Source organism: Cydia splendana, unplaced genomic scaffold (assembly GCF_910591565.1).
Source record: "Cydia splendana unplaced genomic scaffold, ilCydSple1.2 scaffold_50_ctg1, whole genome shotgun sequence".
Lineage (NCBI taxonomy): Eukaryota > Metazoa > Arthropoda > Insecta > Lepidoptera > Tortricidae > Cydia > Cydia splendana.
In genome coordinates this window covers 1,451,402-1,474,240 of record NW_026946893.1, presented here as the reverse complement: position 1 = coordinate 1,474,240, position 22,839 = coordinate 1,451,402, and the positions used below count along the sequence as shown (strand labels likewise).

Below are 22,839 nucleotides of genomic sequence, written 5' to 3'. Positions count from 1 at the left end.
TTACATGGGTACATTATAGCTATGGTTATTAAGTTAAAATATTTCTTTATAATTTTATAATTTTCATTTATAATGTATTTTATCTTAAATTTTACAATAACACGTCATTTTTAATTATTCGTTAGCAATATCTTCCGATTCACGAAAGAAATTTCAGACGTTCGGGTAATTCTGTTTACATTACTGGCAACACAGGAATCCTACTACAGGAAACTAGAGTCGGGGTCGATTGCCATATCGTTCGATACCAACTAACATGCGAGATTTGTCAATATTGCTGGGAGGAAGGATTACGCTTTAGCCAAGTCCTTCAGACCCATCAGCCTCTCCTCGTTCCTCCTTAAAACCTTGGAAAAGGTAATCGATAAGTATATAAGGGAGAGCTGTCTTCTGAGAAAACCCATACACGACAGCCAACATGCTTACCGCAGGATAAGACAGGATAGCGCTGTCACATTTGACAATTCGGATCTAGATAACTTCATGCCCTGACCGTCATCCTTGTCGAACGCGTGTTAATTGTTATTTCCTTCTCGCTCAGTGTCAGCAGTCGCAGTGTTTTCCAAACTTTTCACGTCGTAAGCTTGGTAATTAATGTGTAACTGTGAATTACTTTTTTAAACGTTTGTCTTGTATAGATAAATAAAGTTTAATTTAATACATTAGATTTGTTTTATTTTACTATGTTTCTACATGAATAACTTAAAATTAATGCCGTTAAAATAATTTTCACCGCTGGTTAAAATTCTCCCACATTTTAAAGTTTGAGAACCTGTAAACAGCATGATGACGTAGGCCCGTGTCAGTTAGGTCATACGCGAATCTCGGAATAGAGTACCAGGCGGAGTATATTATTATACCATGTTCCACTGCAACTTGGTGGCGTGAGAACCCCGTCGGCCCCACTCTGCTCGCTCGGATGTGACGTCAATCGACGTCACCAAGTGCTGTCATCTCGCGGCGACAACAGTACTCATTTCTGAACCCGTAACGTTGCACGTAACTCTAACTGTTACTGTTACCAAAAACATAGTGTGTACGTGGTTCGCGAGCCTGCAACGAACGCTACACGAGCGACTCGCAGCGAGCCGACGATTGTCGGTTTTTGCCGCGAATCAAAGGGCGCTCGCAGTGCGCTCGTGGACGTCAAGATCAGTTGTTGCTAGCCGCTGCGAACCAGCTATATATTCGAGTATTTCTTCGTCATGAGTGAATGGTCAGAGGATAAATTTATTTTGCTGATAGACGCCTACAGGGAAAATAGTGTACTATATAGTACTAAGTATTCTATGGAACTTCTTTCCCGATACATTCTATGAATCCCCCATCTTCGTGGCCGTTTATGACCATCGAGTAGGCATCTAGTATGTATGCTGCACAAGCGAGAAATACTTCGTCCGACATCGTGGAGTTACAAACCAAAACTGCGGATAGATCCGGCTTGTCAGTGGCCTTCTCGTACACACTAGAACCTCGTTACTGTTTCTGTTTGGTTACAGTTACAGCTCGCAAAATGAGTACGTTCGGTGAAAGCGTTCCGGCGATGTCGTGAGCCTAAATTGTAACACGCGTACACACTAGAACCTCGTCTGTATCTGTTTGGTTACAGTTACAGCTCGCAAAATGAGTACGTTCGGTGAAAGCGTTCCGGCGACGTCGTGAGCCGAAACTGTAATATGCGTACACACTAGAACCTCGTTACTGTATCATGCATGTTACGGTTACGGCTCGCTAATGAGTACCCGGCTTAAAACAGATGAGGGTTAACTGGTAGAGAATGCCTTCTGGCATTAATTTCGCCTTTTGTACAGTTTTTACTGTGCAATAGAGTTTAAATAAATAAATAACCATAGATGATCATAGACATAGCCGTATTTTCGTTTTAGTTTTGGTTTGACATGTTCTAATTTCAATTTTAAGTTATTTGTATATCTGTAAATATGTTTTTGTAAATATTTGTAAATATGTCTTATATTTTCTGATTTGCATGCCTTCTGGCTAAATGCGCTGATACCCACATTCTATTGTATATGACAACATCTAATATGTACGTGCATTTTTAGCAAATAAAATTTTGAATTTTGAATTTTTTGAATTTTGAAATAAAACAACATTTTTTGTACTCTGATATGAATAGAGTCAGGTTAAACTAACTAAAGTGTAACTAGTGTGTAGTTTTATACGTTATCATTTCATAGAAATTTGACGTTTAAAATAACACTTGCACAGCCTGTGCTATCAAAAATGCCGCAGAGTTAGCTTAACCTGACTCTAATTCAATACAGACAATACAGTTATTATTATTATCTTTATTTCTTATAATGTGATTTCCGTTATTTATTCTACTTCTTAAGTTAGGCATTTTATAATATGAATGTAAAAGTAAAATATAAAAACACTTACAAAACATTTAAAAAAACCTAACTTTCCTTTGAATTGGAAACGACTTATCCATTTTTAGGGTTCGGAACCCGAAGGGTAAAAACGGGACCCTATTCCTGTTACTAAGTTTTCGCTGTCCGTCTGTCTGTCTATCACCAGGATATATCTCATGAACCGTGATAGCTAGGCAGTTGAAATTTTCACAGATGATGTATTTCTGTTGCTGCTATAAAAACAAATACTAAAAACAGAATAAAATAAATATTTAAGAGCGCTCTTACAAGAAAAGTCGAAATAATGCAAAATTGATGATACTAGTCGACGAAATTCAGGACTTTGGGCTCATTATTAGAAACAATGAGTACTTGTTCCAGTAAAAGCGTCTTCTTATCTTTATAAATATCGTTGTAAATATTAGAAAAAGGACTTATTAAATTAGTAATGATTTTTTTTCTGATGGTCGTTTCCGAAAAACCCCGTGAAGCACTGAATGGCGAGCTCTTATTTGGAAATGTTGAGAATTTTACTCTGCTAAACCTGGCTATTTTGTATTACTAATACCCTGTACTTTAGGCATATCAAACTATATTTTTCCTACATACCTTTGAGAAAGAGAAAATCAAAGTAAAACGAACTCGATTTTCTCTCCGAAACAAGTGTCAATTCCTACGAAAATCTACTTAATATCGAAGTCATTTTCATACTCAAGCAATCTGCAACGTTTGCTTATACTGTTGGTATACATTAGTGTTTATGAAATTCTACTATAATTTTTTGGCAATTTTTTGAAAACTACTCTATATTACCGATGACGCGCGCTGCGCCAGCTCAGTGCCGCGGCAGAGCTTGTAGAGGCAGGACGTGTGTCGGTCGGCTCCGCACATTTTCAACGGCGACGACGAGGTTTTTTATCATTGTGTGTGGCGGGCGCCGTGTAAAACGCTATACTGTGTGCGTGTAAACCGCAACGAGAGACTTTGATCCTAGCACTGTTTTTATAGTATTATAATTTATAATGGTACAGTTTAATAAACTACCGGACAGGATTAAAAATATTTGAAACGACCTGACATTCTATATGTATTTATTTGACTCAAGATAGTACTCAGGGTCTGATGATGGAGCCGGAAGGTGGTCACCGGTACCAATCAACCATGGGGCTATTCATAAATTACGTCATATCAAATTAGGGGGGGGGGGGGGGTCTGGACATCGGATGACGGTAGCATGAAGTAGGAGGAAATGGGGTCATTTGAAGCATGATTTTTGGATGATTATAGGGGGGGGGGGGGGTCAAAAATCGTCAAAAATCGATCGGCTCAACAAGATCTTTGACTTAAGATAGTACTCAGGGTCTGATGATGGAGCCGAAAGGTGGTGACCAGTACCAATCAACAATGCAACTAAACCACTTCGTGTTTAGGCTCGTTTTATTCGTCTCAACAAGATCTTTGACTTAAGATAGTACTCAGGGTCTGATGATGGAGCCGGAAGGTGGTCACCGGTACCAATCAACCATGCAACTAAACCACTTCGTGTTTGGGCTCGTTTGATTCGTCTCAACAAGATCTTTGGCACAAGATAATACTCAGGGTCTGATGATGGAGCCGGAAGGTGGTCACCGGTACCAATCAACAATGCAACTAAACCACTTCGTGTTTAGGCTCGTTTTATTCGTCTCAACAAGATCTTTGACTTAAGATAGTACTCAGGGTCTGATGATGGAGCCGGAAGGTGGTCACCGGTACCAATCAACCATGCAACTAAACCACTTCGTGTTTGGGCTCGTTTGATTCGTCTCAACAAGATCTTTGGCACAAGATAATACTCAGGGTCTGATGATGGAGCCGGAAGGTGGTCACCGGTACCAATCAACCATGCAACTAAACCACTTCGTGTTTAGGCTCGTTTGATTCGTCTCAACAAGATCTTTGACACAAGATAGTACTCCGGGTCTGATGATGGAGCCGGCAGGTGGTCACCGGTACCAATCAACCATGCCACTAAACCACTTCGTGTTTAGGCTCGTTTTATTCGTTTCTATAAGATCTTTGACACAAGATAGTACTCAGGGTCTGATGTTGGAGCCGGAAGGTGGTCACCGGTACCAATCAACCATGCAACTAAACCACTTCGTGTTTAGGCTCGTTTGATTCGTCTCAACAAGACCTTAGACACAAGATAGTACTCAGGATCTGATGATGGAGCTGGAAGGTGGCCACGGGTACCAGTCTACCATGTAACTGAACCACTTCGTGTTTGGGCTCGTTTGATTTGTCGCAACAAGATCTTTGACACAAGGTAGTACTGAGGGTCTGATGATGGATCCGGAAGGTGGTGACCGGTACCAATCAACCATGCAACTAAACCACTTCGTGTTTGGCTTCGTTCGATTCGTCGCAACAAAATCTTTGACACAAGTTAGTACTCAGGGTCTGATGATGGAGCTGGACTGTGGCCACGGGTACCAGTCTACCATGTAGCTGAACCACTTCGTGTTTGGGCTCGTTTGATTTGTCGCAACAAGATCTTTGACACAAGGTAGTACTGAGGGTCTGATGATGGATCCGGAAGGTGGTCACCGGTACCAATCAACCATGCAACTAAACCACTTCGTGTTTGGCTTCGTTCGATTCGTCGCAACAAGATCTTTGACACAAGTTAGTACTCAGGGTCTGATGATGGAGCTGGACTGTGGCCACGGGTACCAGTCTACCATGTAACTGAACCACTTCGTGTTTGGGCTCGTTTGATTCCTCGCAATAAGATGTTTGAGACAATATACTACTCAGGGTCTGATGATGGAGCTGATGATGATTGACAGGTACCCGTCGCCACCTTCGCGCTCCATCATCAGACCCTGAGTACTACCTTGTGTCAAAGATCTTGTTGAGATGAATAAAACGTGCCTAAACACGAAATGGTTTAGTTGCATGGTTGATTGGTACCGCTACCGGTGACCACCTTCCGGCTCCAACATCAGACCCTGAGTACTATCTTGTGTCAAAGATCTTGTTGAAACGAATAAAACGAGCCTAAACACGAAGTGGTTTAGTTGCATGGTTGATTGGTACCGGTGACCACCTTCCAGCTCCATCATCAGACTCTGAGTATCACCTAGTGTCAAAGATCTTGTTGAGACGAATCAAACGATCCTAAACACGATGTGGTTTAGTTGCATGGTTGATTGGTAATGGTACCTTCCAGCTCCATCATCAGACCCTGAGTACTGTCTTGTCTCAAAGATCTTGTTGAGACGAATCAAACGAGCCCAAACACGAAGTTGTTTAGTTACATGATAGACTGGTACCCGTTAGGGTGTTTCATTTTTCCGAATTTTCGATTTTCATCTGACTTTGCTCGAATTCTTGTTCTAACTGATAAGAAAATATTATATGTTAAAAAAAATTAAAATCGGTAAACATTTAGAGGTTGCACAACTTCTACACCGCCTTCTACATATAAATAAATTTTAAAATTAGTAGTAAACTTGGATTTTGGTTACTCGATAAATGTTCTAATTAAGATTTTCCAGTTTTTTCACCTGTTTCCAAAGGAAAAGTGCTTTTATCGTGTTTTAGACGCAAAATTCAGTTTTCTCATTCGATTTTAGTATTAGATCATTATATTTTGTCATTTTAGAACATAGTTCATTTTCACGCAATGTATGGGGTTCTCACTCTACCTTTTCAACTTGTGCAACCTCTAAACGTTATTCGATTCTTTTGAAAATTGAAATAGATAGTTTTTAGTGTGGGGAGACTCCATTGGTGAGCAAAGTCAGGAAAAATATTACAACTTTTTTTTCTCCATACAAAAGTGAATCACCCTAGTACCCGTGGCCACCTTCCAGCTCCATCATCAGACCCTGTGTATCTTCAGTGTCAAAGATCTTGTTGAGACGAATCAAACGAGCCTAATCATGTTACTACATGGTTGATTGGTATCCGTGACCACCTTAATCATCATCAGATCCTCAGTACCAGTTCGTTTTTAAACCCTCGTTGATACAAACTTTACAACCTATAGGTACCAAATGCAATGACGAAACATGTAAATAAGCGAGTAGGTACCTATAATTTCTTTCGAGTAATATACCTTCATAAGCACGAGTATGGGGCTATTCATAAATTACGTCGTTTCAAATGGGAGGAGTGGGGGGGGGGGGGGGGTCTGGACATCGGATGATGGTAACATGACGTAGGAGGAAACAGATTCATCCGAAGCTTGATTTTTGGATGATTTGAGGGGTGGGGGGGGGGGTCAAAATCGTCAAAAATAGATGACGTAATTTATGAACAGCCCCTATGTACATTTGCACTGCATTTAGTATTTTCGTACTTACCAAATAACAGTTTTAGAACTTTAAAAGTTAAGTACAGTTAGTGTTGTTATGGTTGATTTCAATATGCTTCGCGAAGGATCAAGAATGTTTAATCCATCATTGTAGTGCGAGTGTGGTAGAAGGGATCGGCGTACTGAGCTCGCACGGCCTGCCGCAGCGCGTAAAATACCTAAACTCGCTCAACGCCGAAATGTAATAGCGCTCTTAAGTGGGGCTCCCATACAACAAACGTGATTTTTTTGCTGTTTTTTTTTTCTAAGGTAATTTCATTGTATTTCAGATCTAAGGAAAAGCTAAAGCAGACCTTGGATGCCAAAGGAAAAATATTCGCACCTGCAATGCCGGTGCCGCCCGAGTCTATGTGTCAAGAATGACATAGCGAGCGCACGTCTGTAATTGCTGTTCAAATAAGCTAATGTAGTTATGTGATTTATTCCAGTTAACGATTATAGGAAGAGCATTCATTGTATAGGCATCACATACCTACATTTGTTAAATCCTTAAATATTGAAATAAGCTCAACGCTGTTTTTGGAGCATATGCGTATAGAAATAAGGTTCAAAATGGCATTAAAACCTAAAAATCGGCAAAAATCACTCTCGCGCTTGCCGTTACAGGGTAAGTCACAGAGGAGAGGGTAAGGGAGGAAGAAGATTGTCACTATTTATTTTTTACGGATGAGACTTTACCGATAAGTTTTAAAGAAGTAGCAATAGAAACGAAGAAAGATGCGATACTTAGTAAAGTGGTAGGTTTTATTTTGTTCGGTTGGCCAGAACGATGTGACGATGAACAGGTGAAACCATTTTATTTTAGAAGAGCAGACTTAACTTTACAACATGGGTGCATTGTTTATAAATATAGAATAGTTATTCCACCGAAATACCAAAAAAAATTGTTGTCGGAAATTCATGAAGGCCATTTAGGAGTAGTTAAAATGAAATCGATCGCGCGTAATTATGTTTACTGGCCATCCATTGATAAAGATATCGAAACAATAGCCAAGGAATGTGACGCGTGTTGCAGTGTGCGCGACGCCCCCCCCGCGGGCCAGCCTACACCCCTGGGAGTTCCCCGACACGGTGTGGCAGCGTTTGCATGCGGATTTCGCACAATTTAATGGAAAGTATTATATTGTGTTAGTAGACGCGCATTCTACGTGGTTGGAGGCGGAAGAGATCCGTAGTACGTCAGCAAAAGATACAATAACGTTCCTAAGGGGCTGTCCATAAATTACGTCATCGATTTTTGACGATTTTGGACCCCCCCCCCCCCCCCCCTATAATCATCCAAAAATCATGCTTCAAATGACCCCATTTCCTCCTACTTCATGCTACCGTCATCCGATGTCCAGACCCCCCCCCCCCCCCCTAATTTGAAATGACGTAATTTATGAATAGCCCCTAAGATCCCTTTTTGCGAGATTTGGTTTTCCACGACAATTAGTGACTGACAATGGACCCCCGTTCCAAAGCGAAGATTTTAAACAATATTGCGCAAACAACTTGATTAAACATACCACCTCCGCCCCGTACAGACCACAAACCAATGGGGCGGCAGAAAACACTGTAAAGTCAGTAAAAAAGGCTTTAAAAAAGGCATTGTACAGGGGACAAGATCTTGTAACAGTGTACATAAGTCTGATGAGTTGGTAGTTGGAGGGTCGAATGGAGATTAAGTGAAACGAGACATTACCGAAGATGTGTTATATTCTCGGTATCCAAGTATAAAGAGAGCAAGTAAATCTAAATATAACATATTTATAGGCTATTATTGCTTACATGCTATTTATACAATTACGTGCGTCGCATATTTATGTTGCAGACAGTAACGTATAGTTACTGTTAATATGTTAACTTAGGCATATAGTACACCTCCCTGGAAAGTTACTCTTCACCCCCACAAAGGAAGAAAAAAAAATGTGACACACGCAGTTGCATTTACATTTTTTTTTAAATTATAATATAATATAATAGTTGCTAGTTATTACTTAGTTTCAAAATACATCTTAGTGTTATTTTTATGAGTTATATAAACCTGATTATTTTTTAATATCTTAACATTTGGTGACATATCTTCTATGACCTTGTAAGGTCCATTATAAATAGAGTCTAATTTATCGCCTACTTGGTTTTTTAAAAGTATTAAGTCTCCTGGTTTATATTGTACAGAATTCATTTTCTTATCATACATTAATTTTCTATTGACTTTACTAGACATTAAATTATTTCTAGCTTCTGACTGAGCTCTTTGTAACCTATACTTAAATTCTTTAGGATAACTATCATAATTATAGAGAGGGTCGACAGAAGAAATTAAATTATTCGGTAAACGACAGTGTTTGCCGAAAACTAATTCGAATGGCGTATATTGCGTCTCGGTATGTACGGTGGTATTATACGAAAAACACCAATAGCTTAACCAGGTACTCCAGTCTGTGCGGTTATTACTACATTGTATCCTAAGGTAAGCTCCTAGGTTCTTGTGCGTGTTCTCGAGTGCTCCTATAGTTTCGTGGTGATAAGCAGTCGAGTGTAGCTTATTTATACCTAATAATCTACAAATATCGCTAAAAACACTGGACATAAATTCGGTACCTTGATCCGTTATAACGTCGCTTGGTACGCCATATCTTAAAATAAAATTATTTACAAATGCTTTACTTACAGACTCAGTGTCTTTCCTCTCTAAAGGATATGCTTCGACGAACTTAGTCAGTTCACACTGAATTATTAATACGTACTTATAGTTAAAATTGTCTATTTCTAAAGGTCCTAGAATGTCTAAAGAAACTCTTTCGAAGGATGAACTTGGCGTTGTAGTTATCACCATTGGCTCCTTAGTGTATTTATTAGTGTGTTTGTTGTGTTGACAATGTGCACATTTCTTTACGTATTCGTATACATCGTGGCTCATTCTTGGCCAGAAGTAATGACGTTTAATGTTATTGAGCATTCTATTAACCCCCGCGTGGCCACTGGTGGGTAATAGATGGAAATCGTTTAAAATAACTCTTATTTCCTCTTTATCGTATACTTTCGTGACACCTTTCGTTACTAGGATCCTAGGAATATCACATTTGTAGCTAGCTAAAAATTCGTTTATTTCTTGCGCATTTTGTTTATTTTTTATTATTATAACTTCATTTATGCGTTGCTTCTTGCAAAATTCTTCTAATTCCCTCGCTAACACGCCTACGGTAGATAACGATCGGGATGTTAGATATATGCATGATTCGCTTGGTACGTACTCAAAATTTCCTTTACTACTCATTATTTTATTTTGACATGTCTTACTTGATTTGTAATCGGAACTTAATATGAGTTCAGTACAATTTTTTGGTGCTTTGATGATTTCCACAACTCTAGGTTGATCAAGCCTATCGTTTGCGGGTACATCTGTCGCTAAGTCACCTTGATCGCAAGTTTGTTGCGCGCGCAGTTTCCGTGTTTGAGTTCTGGTCATGACTGATACAACGTGTGTTCTAATATTTTTTAAATCTTCACTATTCATCAGTAAACGACTCAATGCGTCTGCAGCTGCATTGTTTCGCCCCGGAATGTACTCAATATCAAAATTGAATTCTTCTAAATACAACCTAAATTTGGTTAATTTACTCGAGGGATCAGTCATTCCAAAAAGATAAATCAATGGTTTATGGTCGGTGACAATTTTAAACCTTTTCCCAAAGAGATAGGGTCTAAAATGTCTTGTCGACCAAACTATGGCAAGTAATTCCAAATCTATGATTGGGTATCGCGTCTCGGCTGGCTTAAGATTTCGACTTGCGTACGCGACTACTTTTCCGTTGGAATTTGATAGTACTGCACCTAATCCTATTTTTGATGCATCTGTATGTAACGTAAAAATGTTATTTTCTGAGAAATCTGGATAGTCTAAAACTTGTGGACTCGTAAGAATATTTTTTAATTTTAAAAATGCTGCTTCACACTCTGTAGACCAGTTAAAAACTGCGTTTTTCTTGGAAAGCTGGTTTAAGGGATAAGCTATGTTCGCGAAATTTGGAATAAACCGTCTATAGTAATTGGCAAATGCTACGAATCTTTTGACCTCGTCTGTATTCGTTGGTCTTGGGTATTTGGTTAATGCATCTACTTTCGCTGGGTCGGGCTCTACTCCCTTTGAAGTTATTTTGTGCCCTAAATACATTATCTCTTTACGTAAAAATTCGCATTTTAATGGATTTAGTTTAAGATTCGCGCTCCTCAAACGTTCTAAAACTTGAGTGAGGTTATGGTTATGTGACGTTATGGATTTACCTATGACAATGCAATCGTCTAAGTATATGAAACATTGTTTGTAATTTAATCCGGACATGGCTATGGTCATAAGTCTTGAGAAAACATTACCGCTTGTTCGGAGTCCCATGGGACATCTCTTCATTGAATACATCTTATCGGTAGTAAACGCGGTGTATTTCCGGGATTCCTTGTCTAAAGCTAGTTGGTAATAACCTTGGGAAAGATCGAGCTTTGAAAAATATATGCTACCTGCTAGGGAATCTAATATTTCTGTTATGTTGGGCAATGGGAATTTATCATCCTGTATTCTATTATTTAGTTGCCTGTAGTCGACAACCAATCTCCATTTCTTTTCTCCTAACTCATCACTCTTTTTAGGAACAAGCAAAACTGGGCTGGACCACTCGGAAGTAGTCTCTTCTATTATGTCGTTATCTAGCATATCTTGGATCTGCGTTTGAAGTTCTTTGCGTAAGGCATGTGGTATCCTGTAAGGTTTTACGTATACTGGGCTTGCATTTTCTTTTAAGTTAATTTTGTGCTCCAGCAAGTTTGTTGTGGTAAGCTTGTCGCCTGGCAGATGAAAAACATCTGCGTATTTTGCACAAATTTGTTCTATACTTAATTGTTCCTCTTTGTTTAAATAAGTGTGTAAATTTAAGAGATCTAATAAGGTTTTTACTCTATTGACGCTAATTTTCCCTGTGTCAAAATTGCAAATATCAAAATTACATAATCGGTTTACCTTCAACTTTGATAAATCTAAAGTAACTGGCTTATCAGTCGTATTCAATATCCGTACGGGTATTTGACCTTTGTCTGGTCTTGAAATGACACCTGCTACAAAAACGCCTGCTTGCATTTCCTGGGCTAGTACTACACAGTCGTCTACCAGTTGTGACGTAATGTGAGTCATAACTTCGCATCATGGAGGTATATTATGGACATACGTATTATTTAAATGTACTTGCATAGGTATCGAAACGGACTGACCTCGGTCCTCTAAAATTAATGCATTGCGTTTATAACTTATATCTGCATCGTAACGTTTGAAAAATTCTTCCCCTAAAATTGCTTGGGCTGCGCATTGCATATTCTTAAAAACATGAAACTTTTCTTCGCAAATGAAACCGTTAAAGTCTAAGTCTAAATATATATATCCTTCTGAAGTTAAATCTCCGCATACTCCCTTAATAGTAATGCTATGTCCTTGTATTTGTCTGAAAAGATCGGGTTTGTTTTGTAAATATTCGTACCTAATAGCACACAGGCCTGCTCCGCTGTCGGCCAAGAGTTTTAATTTATATGTTTTACCTATACTACAAGTTACTGTGCTATAATTATCTTTATTATAACTAAATATTGCGCTATTCATATTAGTCACGAAAAAACTGCCTGTTAGGTTTTACATTATCGTGTGACGGTTGCATGTGCTGCGCACGCGTATTCGGGCGAGTGGGCGCGCGCGCAGGTCGGTGGACTGTAGCTGCACGGTCAGCGAAATTGTCCGGTCGTTTAACTCTATTTGTCGAGACGTGTTGCGAAATACCTGTGTTACGGTTATTATTGGAATAATACCGTGTCCCGAATGTATTTTTATTTCCTGTGTTAAAATCTCTGCCCCTATTCCTATTGTAACGCGCAGAGTGGGCATTCCGGTTCCCGTAATTATTACGAGGACCCCGTCCATAACGTAGGACCTGATCCTGTTGTGGTGATGAGCTGTGCTCGTCAATGGCCGTCCTGATTGCTTCGGGCAATGACGTAAATTGCCTAGATGATATTATTGTGCTTAATTTTGGGTCTGCTAGACCGTCTGCAAACCGTTTAATGGCTGATTTCCCGTTCAGCGGACGAAGTATATCGTACCTGCTATCGTTACCGTCGGCCTGAGATATGGTCAGGTTGACGAAAAGATCCTCGATCTCGGCTCCGAATGCCTCTATAGTTCTCCTACCTTGCCTAGCTCTGTATAGTTGAGCCTGAATCGATTCGGATGATTTTTTAGGTAGTAAAAATGTGCGCATATCCGTGACAAGTAATTCTACGCTACTATATGACGTCTTTAATCTGAGCTTAGCGCTAGATGAAAGTCTTGTTTTTAGGACGAAGTCTATTAAAACCTGTTGAGTTTCGCTATTAAGAATGGAACTGTACATTAGAATACCGTCTATTAATTGTTTAGTGGTATCCTCCTGCCCCGTCATGACGGGCAACAAGGCGATGGCCGTCTTGACATCAAAACTGGGCTTAGCCATTTTTCCGTCTGTTTGAGATTCTGTATCAAAATAATTTAATGCTATCTTTATCCTACTGTAAGTGTCGGCAATATCGTTTATATGCTTATTAGCTAACTCTAATTCTGAAATTTTATATTTTTCCGTTTGTTTCTGTAACTGAGACACAATATCCGCCGCGCGATTATATAATTCGTTTGATTCGTCTAGTTTCTTTCTACCTATTTCTTTCCGTCGCCTCTCTGGACCTAACTTTACAATATCTTCTCTTAATTTATTTAACCTTTCACGAATGGACACTAACTCAGATAGCATAATAAATTTGCGGCTACGGTTAATAACATACAACGGCTAAAATTAGGATACCTAACATTTCCTATATATCGCGACGAAACAATTAAAACATAATGATAAAGTTATATCTAACTTACATTAGTAGCGGCACGGACTAGTCTACTAGGACGAGCAATCGCCATATTGAGTAGCGTACCCCGGAAGAAAACATTATTTTTGTATTAAACTTAGATGGCGTTTGTCATTCAGCGGGCTGTAGGTTGTGTAGTGTATTCCGCAAGAGGTCGCTGCCACTAGAAGAGTTGTAGACGTTGTAGTTGTTAGGTGTAGTTGGTGTAGTTCTTAGTTTTTCTTATACGAGCGGATAGATGGCGCAATAATTTGTATACTACCGCATCATTTGCGTTTCTATGTGTGAACAGCGCATCTGTACACGTGTCATTGTGTGAGTTAGTTGCTTTGCTTTGCAGTAAACATTCGATGTTTTAGATAAAAATGGTCTTCACTTCACAGCAAGATGTGTTATTGTTAATCGTGTAAACACTAGCAGAAGTAGTGACTGCAAATTTTATAGATTTCCAAAAGTAGTGTGGAAACAAGAACAGCGCAATAAATGGATAATTGCCGTAAGGACAAAAAAGTAAGTCACCTAACCTAACCTCTAAAATCATATTACCTTCCTTAAATACGCAATCATTTGATTTATGTTATAATCGTATGAAGTTTTAACGGTGAATTATTTTGTTACAGTCCCGATGGATCTCTATGGCACCCAATTTGCAGTGCTCACTTTATCGGTGGTAGAAAGGCTGATGAACAAGTCAGTCCCAGTTATGTTCCAAGGATATTTCCCCCGCAGTAAAAAACAAAACGGATTGACGAAAATGCGGCAATATCGAGGTTTCAACGTTATATGGAACGAAGAAACGCGAAAAAAATAGAAGCAGTTAATGCTATTAATATAACTAATACAAGTGACTTTGAATTGCTGGAAAACAGTGTCAAGAATATTCTGCTCGTATGTTGAAGAAATAGCAGCTGGTACATCAAATTAGGTTTTTTGGCCAGACAAAAATGTTGTGCAGCAGACAATGCCAGAATGCTTCCGTCCGGAGTATAGTAACACTAGTCATTATTGATTGTACAGAGTTTCCTATAGAAGTACCATCAAGTGTTGATAATCGTGTGTATTGCTACTCACTCTATAAAAAGTGCTTATTAGTATTACTCCAAGAGGCTTCATTTCGTTCAAGTCAAAAGTAAGTGGTGAAAGAAAAAGTGTCTCCCAAATAACGGTAGTCAGGATTAGTCGACTACTTAGAAAATGGGGATATTGTATTGGCTGATAAGGGATTTCCGGCAATAAAGAAGGTAATTGATGAAAGTGGAAAAGAAATTGCTATTATTATGCCACATTTTCTCCAGAATAAAGGTGAATTTACAAGGGAAGAGACCGATGCAACTTATAAAATAGCTCGAGTCAGAATTCATGCCGAAAGAATAATGCAGCACTTAAAAATTTATCAGATACTACATAAAATACCTGTAAATTTATTTTATCATATTGATGATATATTACATGTTTGTTGTGTACTGGTAAACCTGCAACCACCTATATTTTCAAACAAATAAAACAACAGTTATTTTTTACAATATTTACATTATTTAAAAAGCTATTAAAACATTTTTAATTTAAATTTGTTTTTATTTCACACAAAACCTGTAAATGTTATGTGACTTTTCATGTCTGAAGGACCCTTATTGCACATGGAGCATAAGGAACCACAGACATTGACCGCCACATATTTATAACATGGGCCCGTGGACCTATGAAAATGTGTCAGTCAGGTTAGGGTTTAATATGACCAAGCACTGGACTGATCAACATTTTCATAAGTCTAATGTACAGTCAAGTTCATAAATGTGTGTACATTTTTTCACCATATTACAATGGATAAAGGTAAAGAAATTTATACATATTTATGAACTCAACTGTACATACCATTTGTCATATATTTCTTTATTTCAGTCACATGCATAAACTTACAGCTAAGGATGCCAAAACGCTTATGCGATAGGGACAATACATACATCAGAATCAAACATAGTCTAAAGATTCAAACATTAAAACAAAACAAAAACAATCAAATAAGGTCAGGTTAATATTTAGGTATGCTAGGATTCTAAGATATTAAAATGTTGAGTTCCTTACTTACAGCTAGGTATGTGTATTGCTAATTTTAACAAAGTGTGATACTGCAATATTCGGCTACTTTACTATACTTACATATAAAAAAAAACAGTAATAAACATTTTGAGTTAACAACATTTAAACATATAAATTATTATTTTTAACTAAACTTAATTAATCAGTATGCTTCATGCCTGTATGACAATGATGCTAACTGTACTTATTGAGATCAGTAGTACCTTACCTTTTATTACATATTTTAAAAGTTAATTACCTAACATTGTATTGATTATATTTTTACCTGTAAAACTATGCTTTGGCTGGTTTTTCTCACTCAAAGTTTGGTTTGTTCTTGTAGAATACAAGAGCGGTAGATAATGAGCGAAGTAAAATTCTTCACTTTTTAGAATTGCTGCTTTAATAAAGTCTTCGTCTCTGTCTGCTCTTACTATACAATACAACTACCTTTTGGTGAATATATAAAGAAATCACACATATAATAGTCATACCAGTGTCATACACTTGCACTTGAATTTGGGTATAATATAATATGGTTTGCTTCTTTTTAGTTCTGGTTGATCATTCACAAACTGCAAATATTACACTAATTATATTGTTGTTTATCAAAATCTACAATAGGTTGGTTTTTACAAGATACAGGACTTCTACTAACATTCTGACACATTCATTGCATATGTATAACAACACCGTCTACACTAGTGCACAACCAAGGCTTTCTTAGTCTCCTCGCCGAGTACCACTCTTGACACATTGATTGTTCTATTGTGTCACTACATAATTTAAAAATTTCTTTATCTGCCAACACAACATTAGCTTCATAAAAGTTTTTTAATGTTTTTTCTATAACTAGACTAGCTTCACTTTGGTACACATCAAACTCTTTTCTAAAAATACTAAAGTTTTCAAGACATGTAACACAATCTTCTTTTTGAATATTAATATCAGTGTGTTCTACTAAATTTTGGATAACTTTGCTAACGGAAATTTCAATATCTTCTGTACAATTTATTTCAGCAGCTTCCAGTAAGTACACGTTTTAAGGCACAATCTTCCTTTAAATCTGAGACATCGAACTGAAAAGCTTCACACTTGTGTTTCTTTGATGTAGGATACATTTCGTGGAAGTATCTCCCTTTGGATTACTTTTCGTTCGTAAATTGTGGGACACTTGGCTTGCCCCATTTTTGTTCCTGGCTGGTTTTAGTGGTGGTGATTGATGTAGTAAATTAGTGCTGCAATGTGCTTGCATTTGCCACTTTTTTAATAAACACAATCGCATGTTACACTAGTAACATGACGAATTAAGGCTGCCTTGTACGCAGTCTCCGTCACAGAGGCTTGACGAACCACCTCGGGCTTTGATTATGTAGCTCCTGGCCTGGCGCCTTGCCAAATGTCTTGCACCTCCAGTACGTGCCCAGCTAACACCAAATTTTTGCCCTTATTCATTGTCTCGAGCTGGAAGACAATTTCATGGGTTATGGCACGAAACCCTGTTCCCGTCACAAGCACGTTCATTTTAACTGAAAACCACAATGCTAATGTAATTGTCAATACAGCCATCGTCCAAAAATGTCGAATATACTGTAACATCATTAGATTTCATTGAAATTATTACGATGTTTACTTACTTCTCGTTTGAAAGTTTTGTGACAGAATATCTCGCGAAAGAAAGATAGAAAGTTGCGCTCGCTAGGTGGCGCTGTGGTCGTGCATGGTCGGTCCCAAATGTCCGAAAACATGACTACCTATTCGATTTTTCGAAGATATATTTGATACGTAAAGGTGTATCCAGATTAAACAATTTTTCGCCAATCTGATTAAATTGCCCGATCGAATCGAGAGGTGCGGACGCAAACGCCAATTTGGCTCGCCGAATTCACCCGCCGATAATGAACGATATTACCGATAAAATGAGGTGCGGACGCAAGAATACCAATTTGTGAGGCCAGTATTTTCGTTCTGGGGCATTTTTTCAATTTAGAGGGCTCTAATATCACCATAAATCTAAACTTGGAGATTGACGCCAATTACATTTCTGATCAAATCGACCAATTTGATCAGGCCCGACAGGATAAATCACTTTTTGAAGATGTCAATAGGTATTGTAATTTGTGATGAATTGTATCTAGACACGCGGTAGCGTGTCCAGCCAAGTTCAAAGAAAAAGGAACTGGCGACGCAGCAACCGTGTGTAATATTACACGAACCATTTCGAGCTACTTTTGACCCCTTCACAACTTGAAACCTACTTAATCTACACTAATGAAATTTGGCACATGTATTCAAGCCCCTTAGCTTGTCCAAAATACAAAATTTCATAAACGTAGCTCAAACAGTTACTGATAAATTAACGTTTAAAAACCGGCATTTTTGTGACTGACTGACATATAGATCATAAACCTAACCCACTTCCAGATGACCTAGAAACTTGAAATTTGGCATCAAGGTAGACTATTAGGTGTATATAGAGGAAAAAATCTGAAATGTGGAAATTATTGATATTTCGATGGAAAAAAAATAATTAATACTTATAGACCAAAAACCTAACCCACTTCTAGACCACTTAGAAACTTGATATTTGACACCAAGGTAGACTATTAGGTGTATATAGAGGAAAAAATCTGAAAACTGGAAATTATTGATATTTCGAGGGAAAAAAAATAATTAATACTTATAGACCAAAAACCTAACCCATTTCTAGATCACTAAGAAACTTGATATTTGGCATCAAGGTAGACTATAAGGTGTATATAGAGGAAAAAATCTGAAAACTGGAAATTATTGAGATTTAGATGGAAAAAATAATAATTAATACTTATAGACCAAAAATCTAACCCACTTCTAGATCACTTAGAAACTTGATATTTGGCATCACGATAGACTATTAGGTGTATATAGAGGGAAAAATCTGAAAACTGGAAATTATTGATATTTCGATGGAAAAAAAAAATTAATACTTATAGACCAAAAACCTAACCCACTTCTAGATGACTTAGAAACTTGATATTTGGCATCAAGGTAGACTATTAGGTGTATATAGAGGGAAAAATCTGAAAACTGGAAATTATTGATATTTCGATGGAAAAAAAATATTAATACTTATAGACCAAAAACCTAACCCCACTTCTAGATCACTTAGAAACTTGATATTTGGCATCAAGGTAGACTATTAGGTGTATATAGAGGAAAAAATCTGAAAACTGGAAATTATTGATATTTTGATGGAAAAAAAATTATTAATACTTATAGACCAAAAACCTAACCCCACTTCTAGATCACTTAGAAACTTGATATTTGGCATCAAGGTAGACTATTAGGTGTATATAGAGGAAAAATCGGAAAACTGGAAATTATTGATATTTTGATCGAAAAAAAATAATTAATACTTATAGACCAAAAACCTAACCCACTTCTAGATGACTTAGAAACTTGATATTTGTCATCAAGGTAGACTATTAGGTATATATAGAGGGAAAAATCTGAAAACTGGAAATTATTGATATTTCGATGGAAAAAAATAATAATTAATACTTATAGACAAAAACCTAACCCCTCTTCAAGATCACTTAGAAACTTGATTTTATTTATTTATTCGTATGGCAAAAATACAATCGTTCATAATATGATATACGAGTATAGTATATTATAGCAGTACGCCCAATTGCTGGATCCATTGGGTGACATTGTTGTCTAGGGTGAACAAGTCCCCGGGGTTGCCCTGGTATTTGGTGAGTGGGCATTCGCGGATAATGTGGTCCATGCTCTGCACCGCAGTCCCGCATTCGCATGCTGGCGACTCTCTCCAGCCACATCTGTGCAGGAACTCACGACTTCTACCCCAACCCGTTCGTAGGCGATTTAACTGGCACCAATTTCGTCTGGGTAGTGAGAAGCCTGCTGGTTTTTCTAGAGGGTCGATGTTTGTCATTAGGTTGGCGGGCAAGTTCTCGTTCCATTCGTGGGCCCATCTCTCATTAACGTCGAAGGAGGTGTTTAAGAGTATCGAGGCAGTCTTATGTGGCGGTTGACGTGAAATCAGCCGGTTGGGTGGAGGGTTCTTGAGATCGTCGTAGGCGGGTAGATTTGGGTTGGCCAGAATCTTCTGAGCTTCTCGGACCAAAGCATGTTGCCTTCTTAAGTGCGGAGGAGCTATGTGGCTCAGCACAGGTAGCCACTCTACGGGGGTGCTCTTGATGGTTCCTGTTATGCATCTCATAGCTTGTCTCAGTTGCACATCCACCCGATGCACATGCAAGAAACTTGATATTTGGCATCAAAGTAGACTATTAGGTGTATATAGAGGGAAAAATCTGAAAACTGGAAATTATTGATATTTCGATGGAAAAATAATAATTAATACTTATAGACCAAAAACCTAACCCACTTCTAGATCACTTAGAAACTTGATATTTGGCATGAAGGTAGACTATTAGGCGTATAAAAAAGAAAAAAATCTGAAAACTGAAACTTTTTAACAATTGACCGCGCGTTAGCGAGGGTCTCCTTTTCAGCTTAGGCAAACTGCTTTTATGATGAATACCTACTATAGTAATTTCTGTACAAAAAGTAATGATATCCCAACAAAAACATAAATGTGAAATGAGAGCCAAGTTCAATATTAAGAATATGTGTCGTTGTTGACTCGCTGACAAAAGAATTGAGATCTATATGGATGCCAAGTTCTGTGTTGTGTAGAAAATCCTGAAATTATAAAGGATTTGTCTTGGCTAGTTTTTACGTATAGGCTACTTTTCTAAAATTTGGTTTGTTGGTAAAAACTAGCCATGTCAAATCCTTTATAATTTCAGGATTTTCTACACAACACAGAACTTGGCATCCATATAGATCTCAATTCTTTTGTCAGCGAGTCAACAACGACACATATTCTTAATATTGAACTTGGCTCTCATTTCACATTTATGTTTTTGTTGGGATAAAACATTACATCGTGACGTCACGGTCAACTCACCTACTTTTTATATTTCTATCCGATTTATTAAATAGAATTGTGTTTAAAAATAACTCCTATCTGTGTTTTTCTAATAATTATCTGGCGCTTTATTTCATGCATGGTGTAAAATAATTTATTTTAAATACCTACAGTATTGATGTAGGTATGTATAGCAGAATGATCAGTAAACGATTTTCATAAAAAAAGATATACTGAAGAGTATTAAATAATCTTCAGGTATAGGTACCAACTCGTAACGTAAGGGTTGTTGCTAGGGACCGAAGTCATGTGATGCAGAGTTTTAATGTAAACAGATTCAGGTCATCAGAATAGAAAATAGTCATGCTAGCATCGCCTAAGAACGAGATTCATTTTTATTATGAATCATCTAACTGTCTCGCATTATATGTCAGTAAATATGTATTCTTCATTTTACCAATAATAATACGTACACGTACAGTCAATAATATGTTACTCTTCGAAGGGCACAAAAATATAAGTATGTGACCCGCTCTTATGGCTCTACAAATAAGATCGTGCCAGATATTTATGCAGCCTTCGTTGTGTAACATATTCTTGCAGGTGACTGTACATTTTACATTTAAAACTACAATTTTTTTTATTATTTCAAGTATGTTTTAGTGAGAGCGTTTAAGGAAGTACCTAAGTGTTCATCTCAATAATATATGTACCTATCAATGTAACCTATTATCCTGTCGCATACTTCTGTCGTTTCTCCAATAAATAAATAAAATGAAATAAATATATATAAATGACAATATAACTAGGTAACAACAAACGGCCTTATTGCTAAAAGCGATCGCTCCCAGACAACCTTCAGACCAAGAAACAAACGTAGAACTCATATTGAAAGTCAAAAGGTACCTAAGTAAAGTAGTAGGTAGTAGGCTTAATTGAGTACAATGGAAATTGAGATTATGCGTACGCCAAAACCGGATTTCGTGGTTATAGGTACATAGAGCCGTACTGTGTCAACGGCTACGTGTGACGCCTGGGCTATAACCGCGAAAATCGAAGTTAGCAAATTGCGGGCATCTTTCTCTGTTACTCTAATTACGCCTTAATTGGAGTAAATGAGAAAGATACCCGAAATTTGCGAATTTCGGTTTTCGCGGTTGACCCTCTGCTCTATGGAAAATTCAAATTGGCAAAATGGGCCTTATTGGTGCAGTAGGGATTATCTATTTATATTGTCACGATAAAATAATAATCATCACCTTGCTGGCATAATTATGATACCTATTAGCGACGATTTCGGAATCGGACGTTAGCCGTTGATCATATCAAATCATAATATATGTATGATATCACTGAAACTGAGCTTTTCGTGTCACTTCATAAATTGATAACTTCGTGAACCTACCTATAGCAGGAAAACTACTCACTTACATGGCATAGAATAGTCTTATAATAAGGAATAGTTTCCTTTTAAAGTTAAAAGTTCTGATGGCGATCACTTGCGCAACAGTGCCTAAGCTAATAATTAGTCTGGCTTATATGTATGTACAGTGGCGGATTTGCCCTAAGGCCCAGTAGGCCCGAACCTAGGGAGGCGAAATATTAAGGGGCGGCAATTTGTAACAAAAAAAATCCCTCATGAAAACAAAAATAACTCAAAATTTAGTTAATACGATGGGTGCTGAGAAAGGGGCGGCTACAGGGCCTGGGGCCTAGGGCGGCACAGACTACAAATCCGCCACTGTGTATGTACTACATATATCGAGAGTTCAACAGAGTATCTTAGTTTAACCCTTTACCGGCTAAGGGATATATATTTCCCAGATACGGCACTTCAAGCATGTGTTCTATTTTCAATGAGTAAGACTGACATTCGATTGTCATTTTTTAAATGTCAGTCTGGTAAATGGTTAACACGACAAAAATAAGATTCAGACGAGTTGATAACCTCCTCCTTTTTTGGAAGTCGTTTATATAATGGTCATGATAAAACTTAAGTACCTAAGTAAGTAACAAGTTTTGTCAATAATCTCATTTTTGGTAAGTAGGTATATGCTTTTATCGCTGACTGTTCTTTTCTTTCCACAGACAACTATAACACATCGAGACAATTATAAAAACCACAAACAATTAAGTAGGTAATTAAATAGCTTGCGTGGTTTTATCACAGACTA

General features: G+C 37.7%; 1 protein-coding gene and 1 long non-coding RNA gene across 2 annotated transcripts; one reads left to right on the top strand and one right to left on the bottom strand.

The window, feature by feature from the left end:
- Positions 1-290: 290 nt before the first annotated feature.
- LOC134805716 (uncharacterized) lies at positions 291-13,247 on the bottom strand. The gene is made up of 3 exons (XM_063778962.1): positions 12,665-13,247; positions 11,313-11,562; positions 291-339 (listed from the first exon to the last, which is right to left on the bottom strand). Exons 1-3 carry the CDS (start codon positions 13,245-13,247, stop codon positions 291-293), a joined length of 882 nt encoding a protein of 293 aa, XP_063635032.1.
- A 724-nt stretch (positions 13,248-13,971) lies between these two features.
- On the top strand, positions 13,972-14,448 carry LOC134805733 (uncharacterized). Its single transcript, XR_010146377.1, has 2 exons — positions 13,972-14,160; positions 14,271-14,448. It is a non-coding gene; the product is annotated as an uncharacterized LOC134805733 (long non-coding RNA).
- The last annotated feature ends 8,391 nt before the right edge of the window (positions 14,449-22,839 follow it).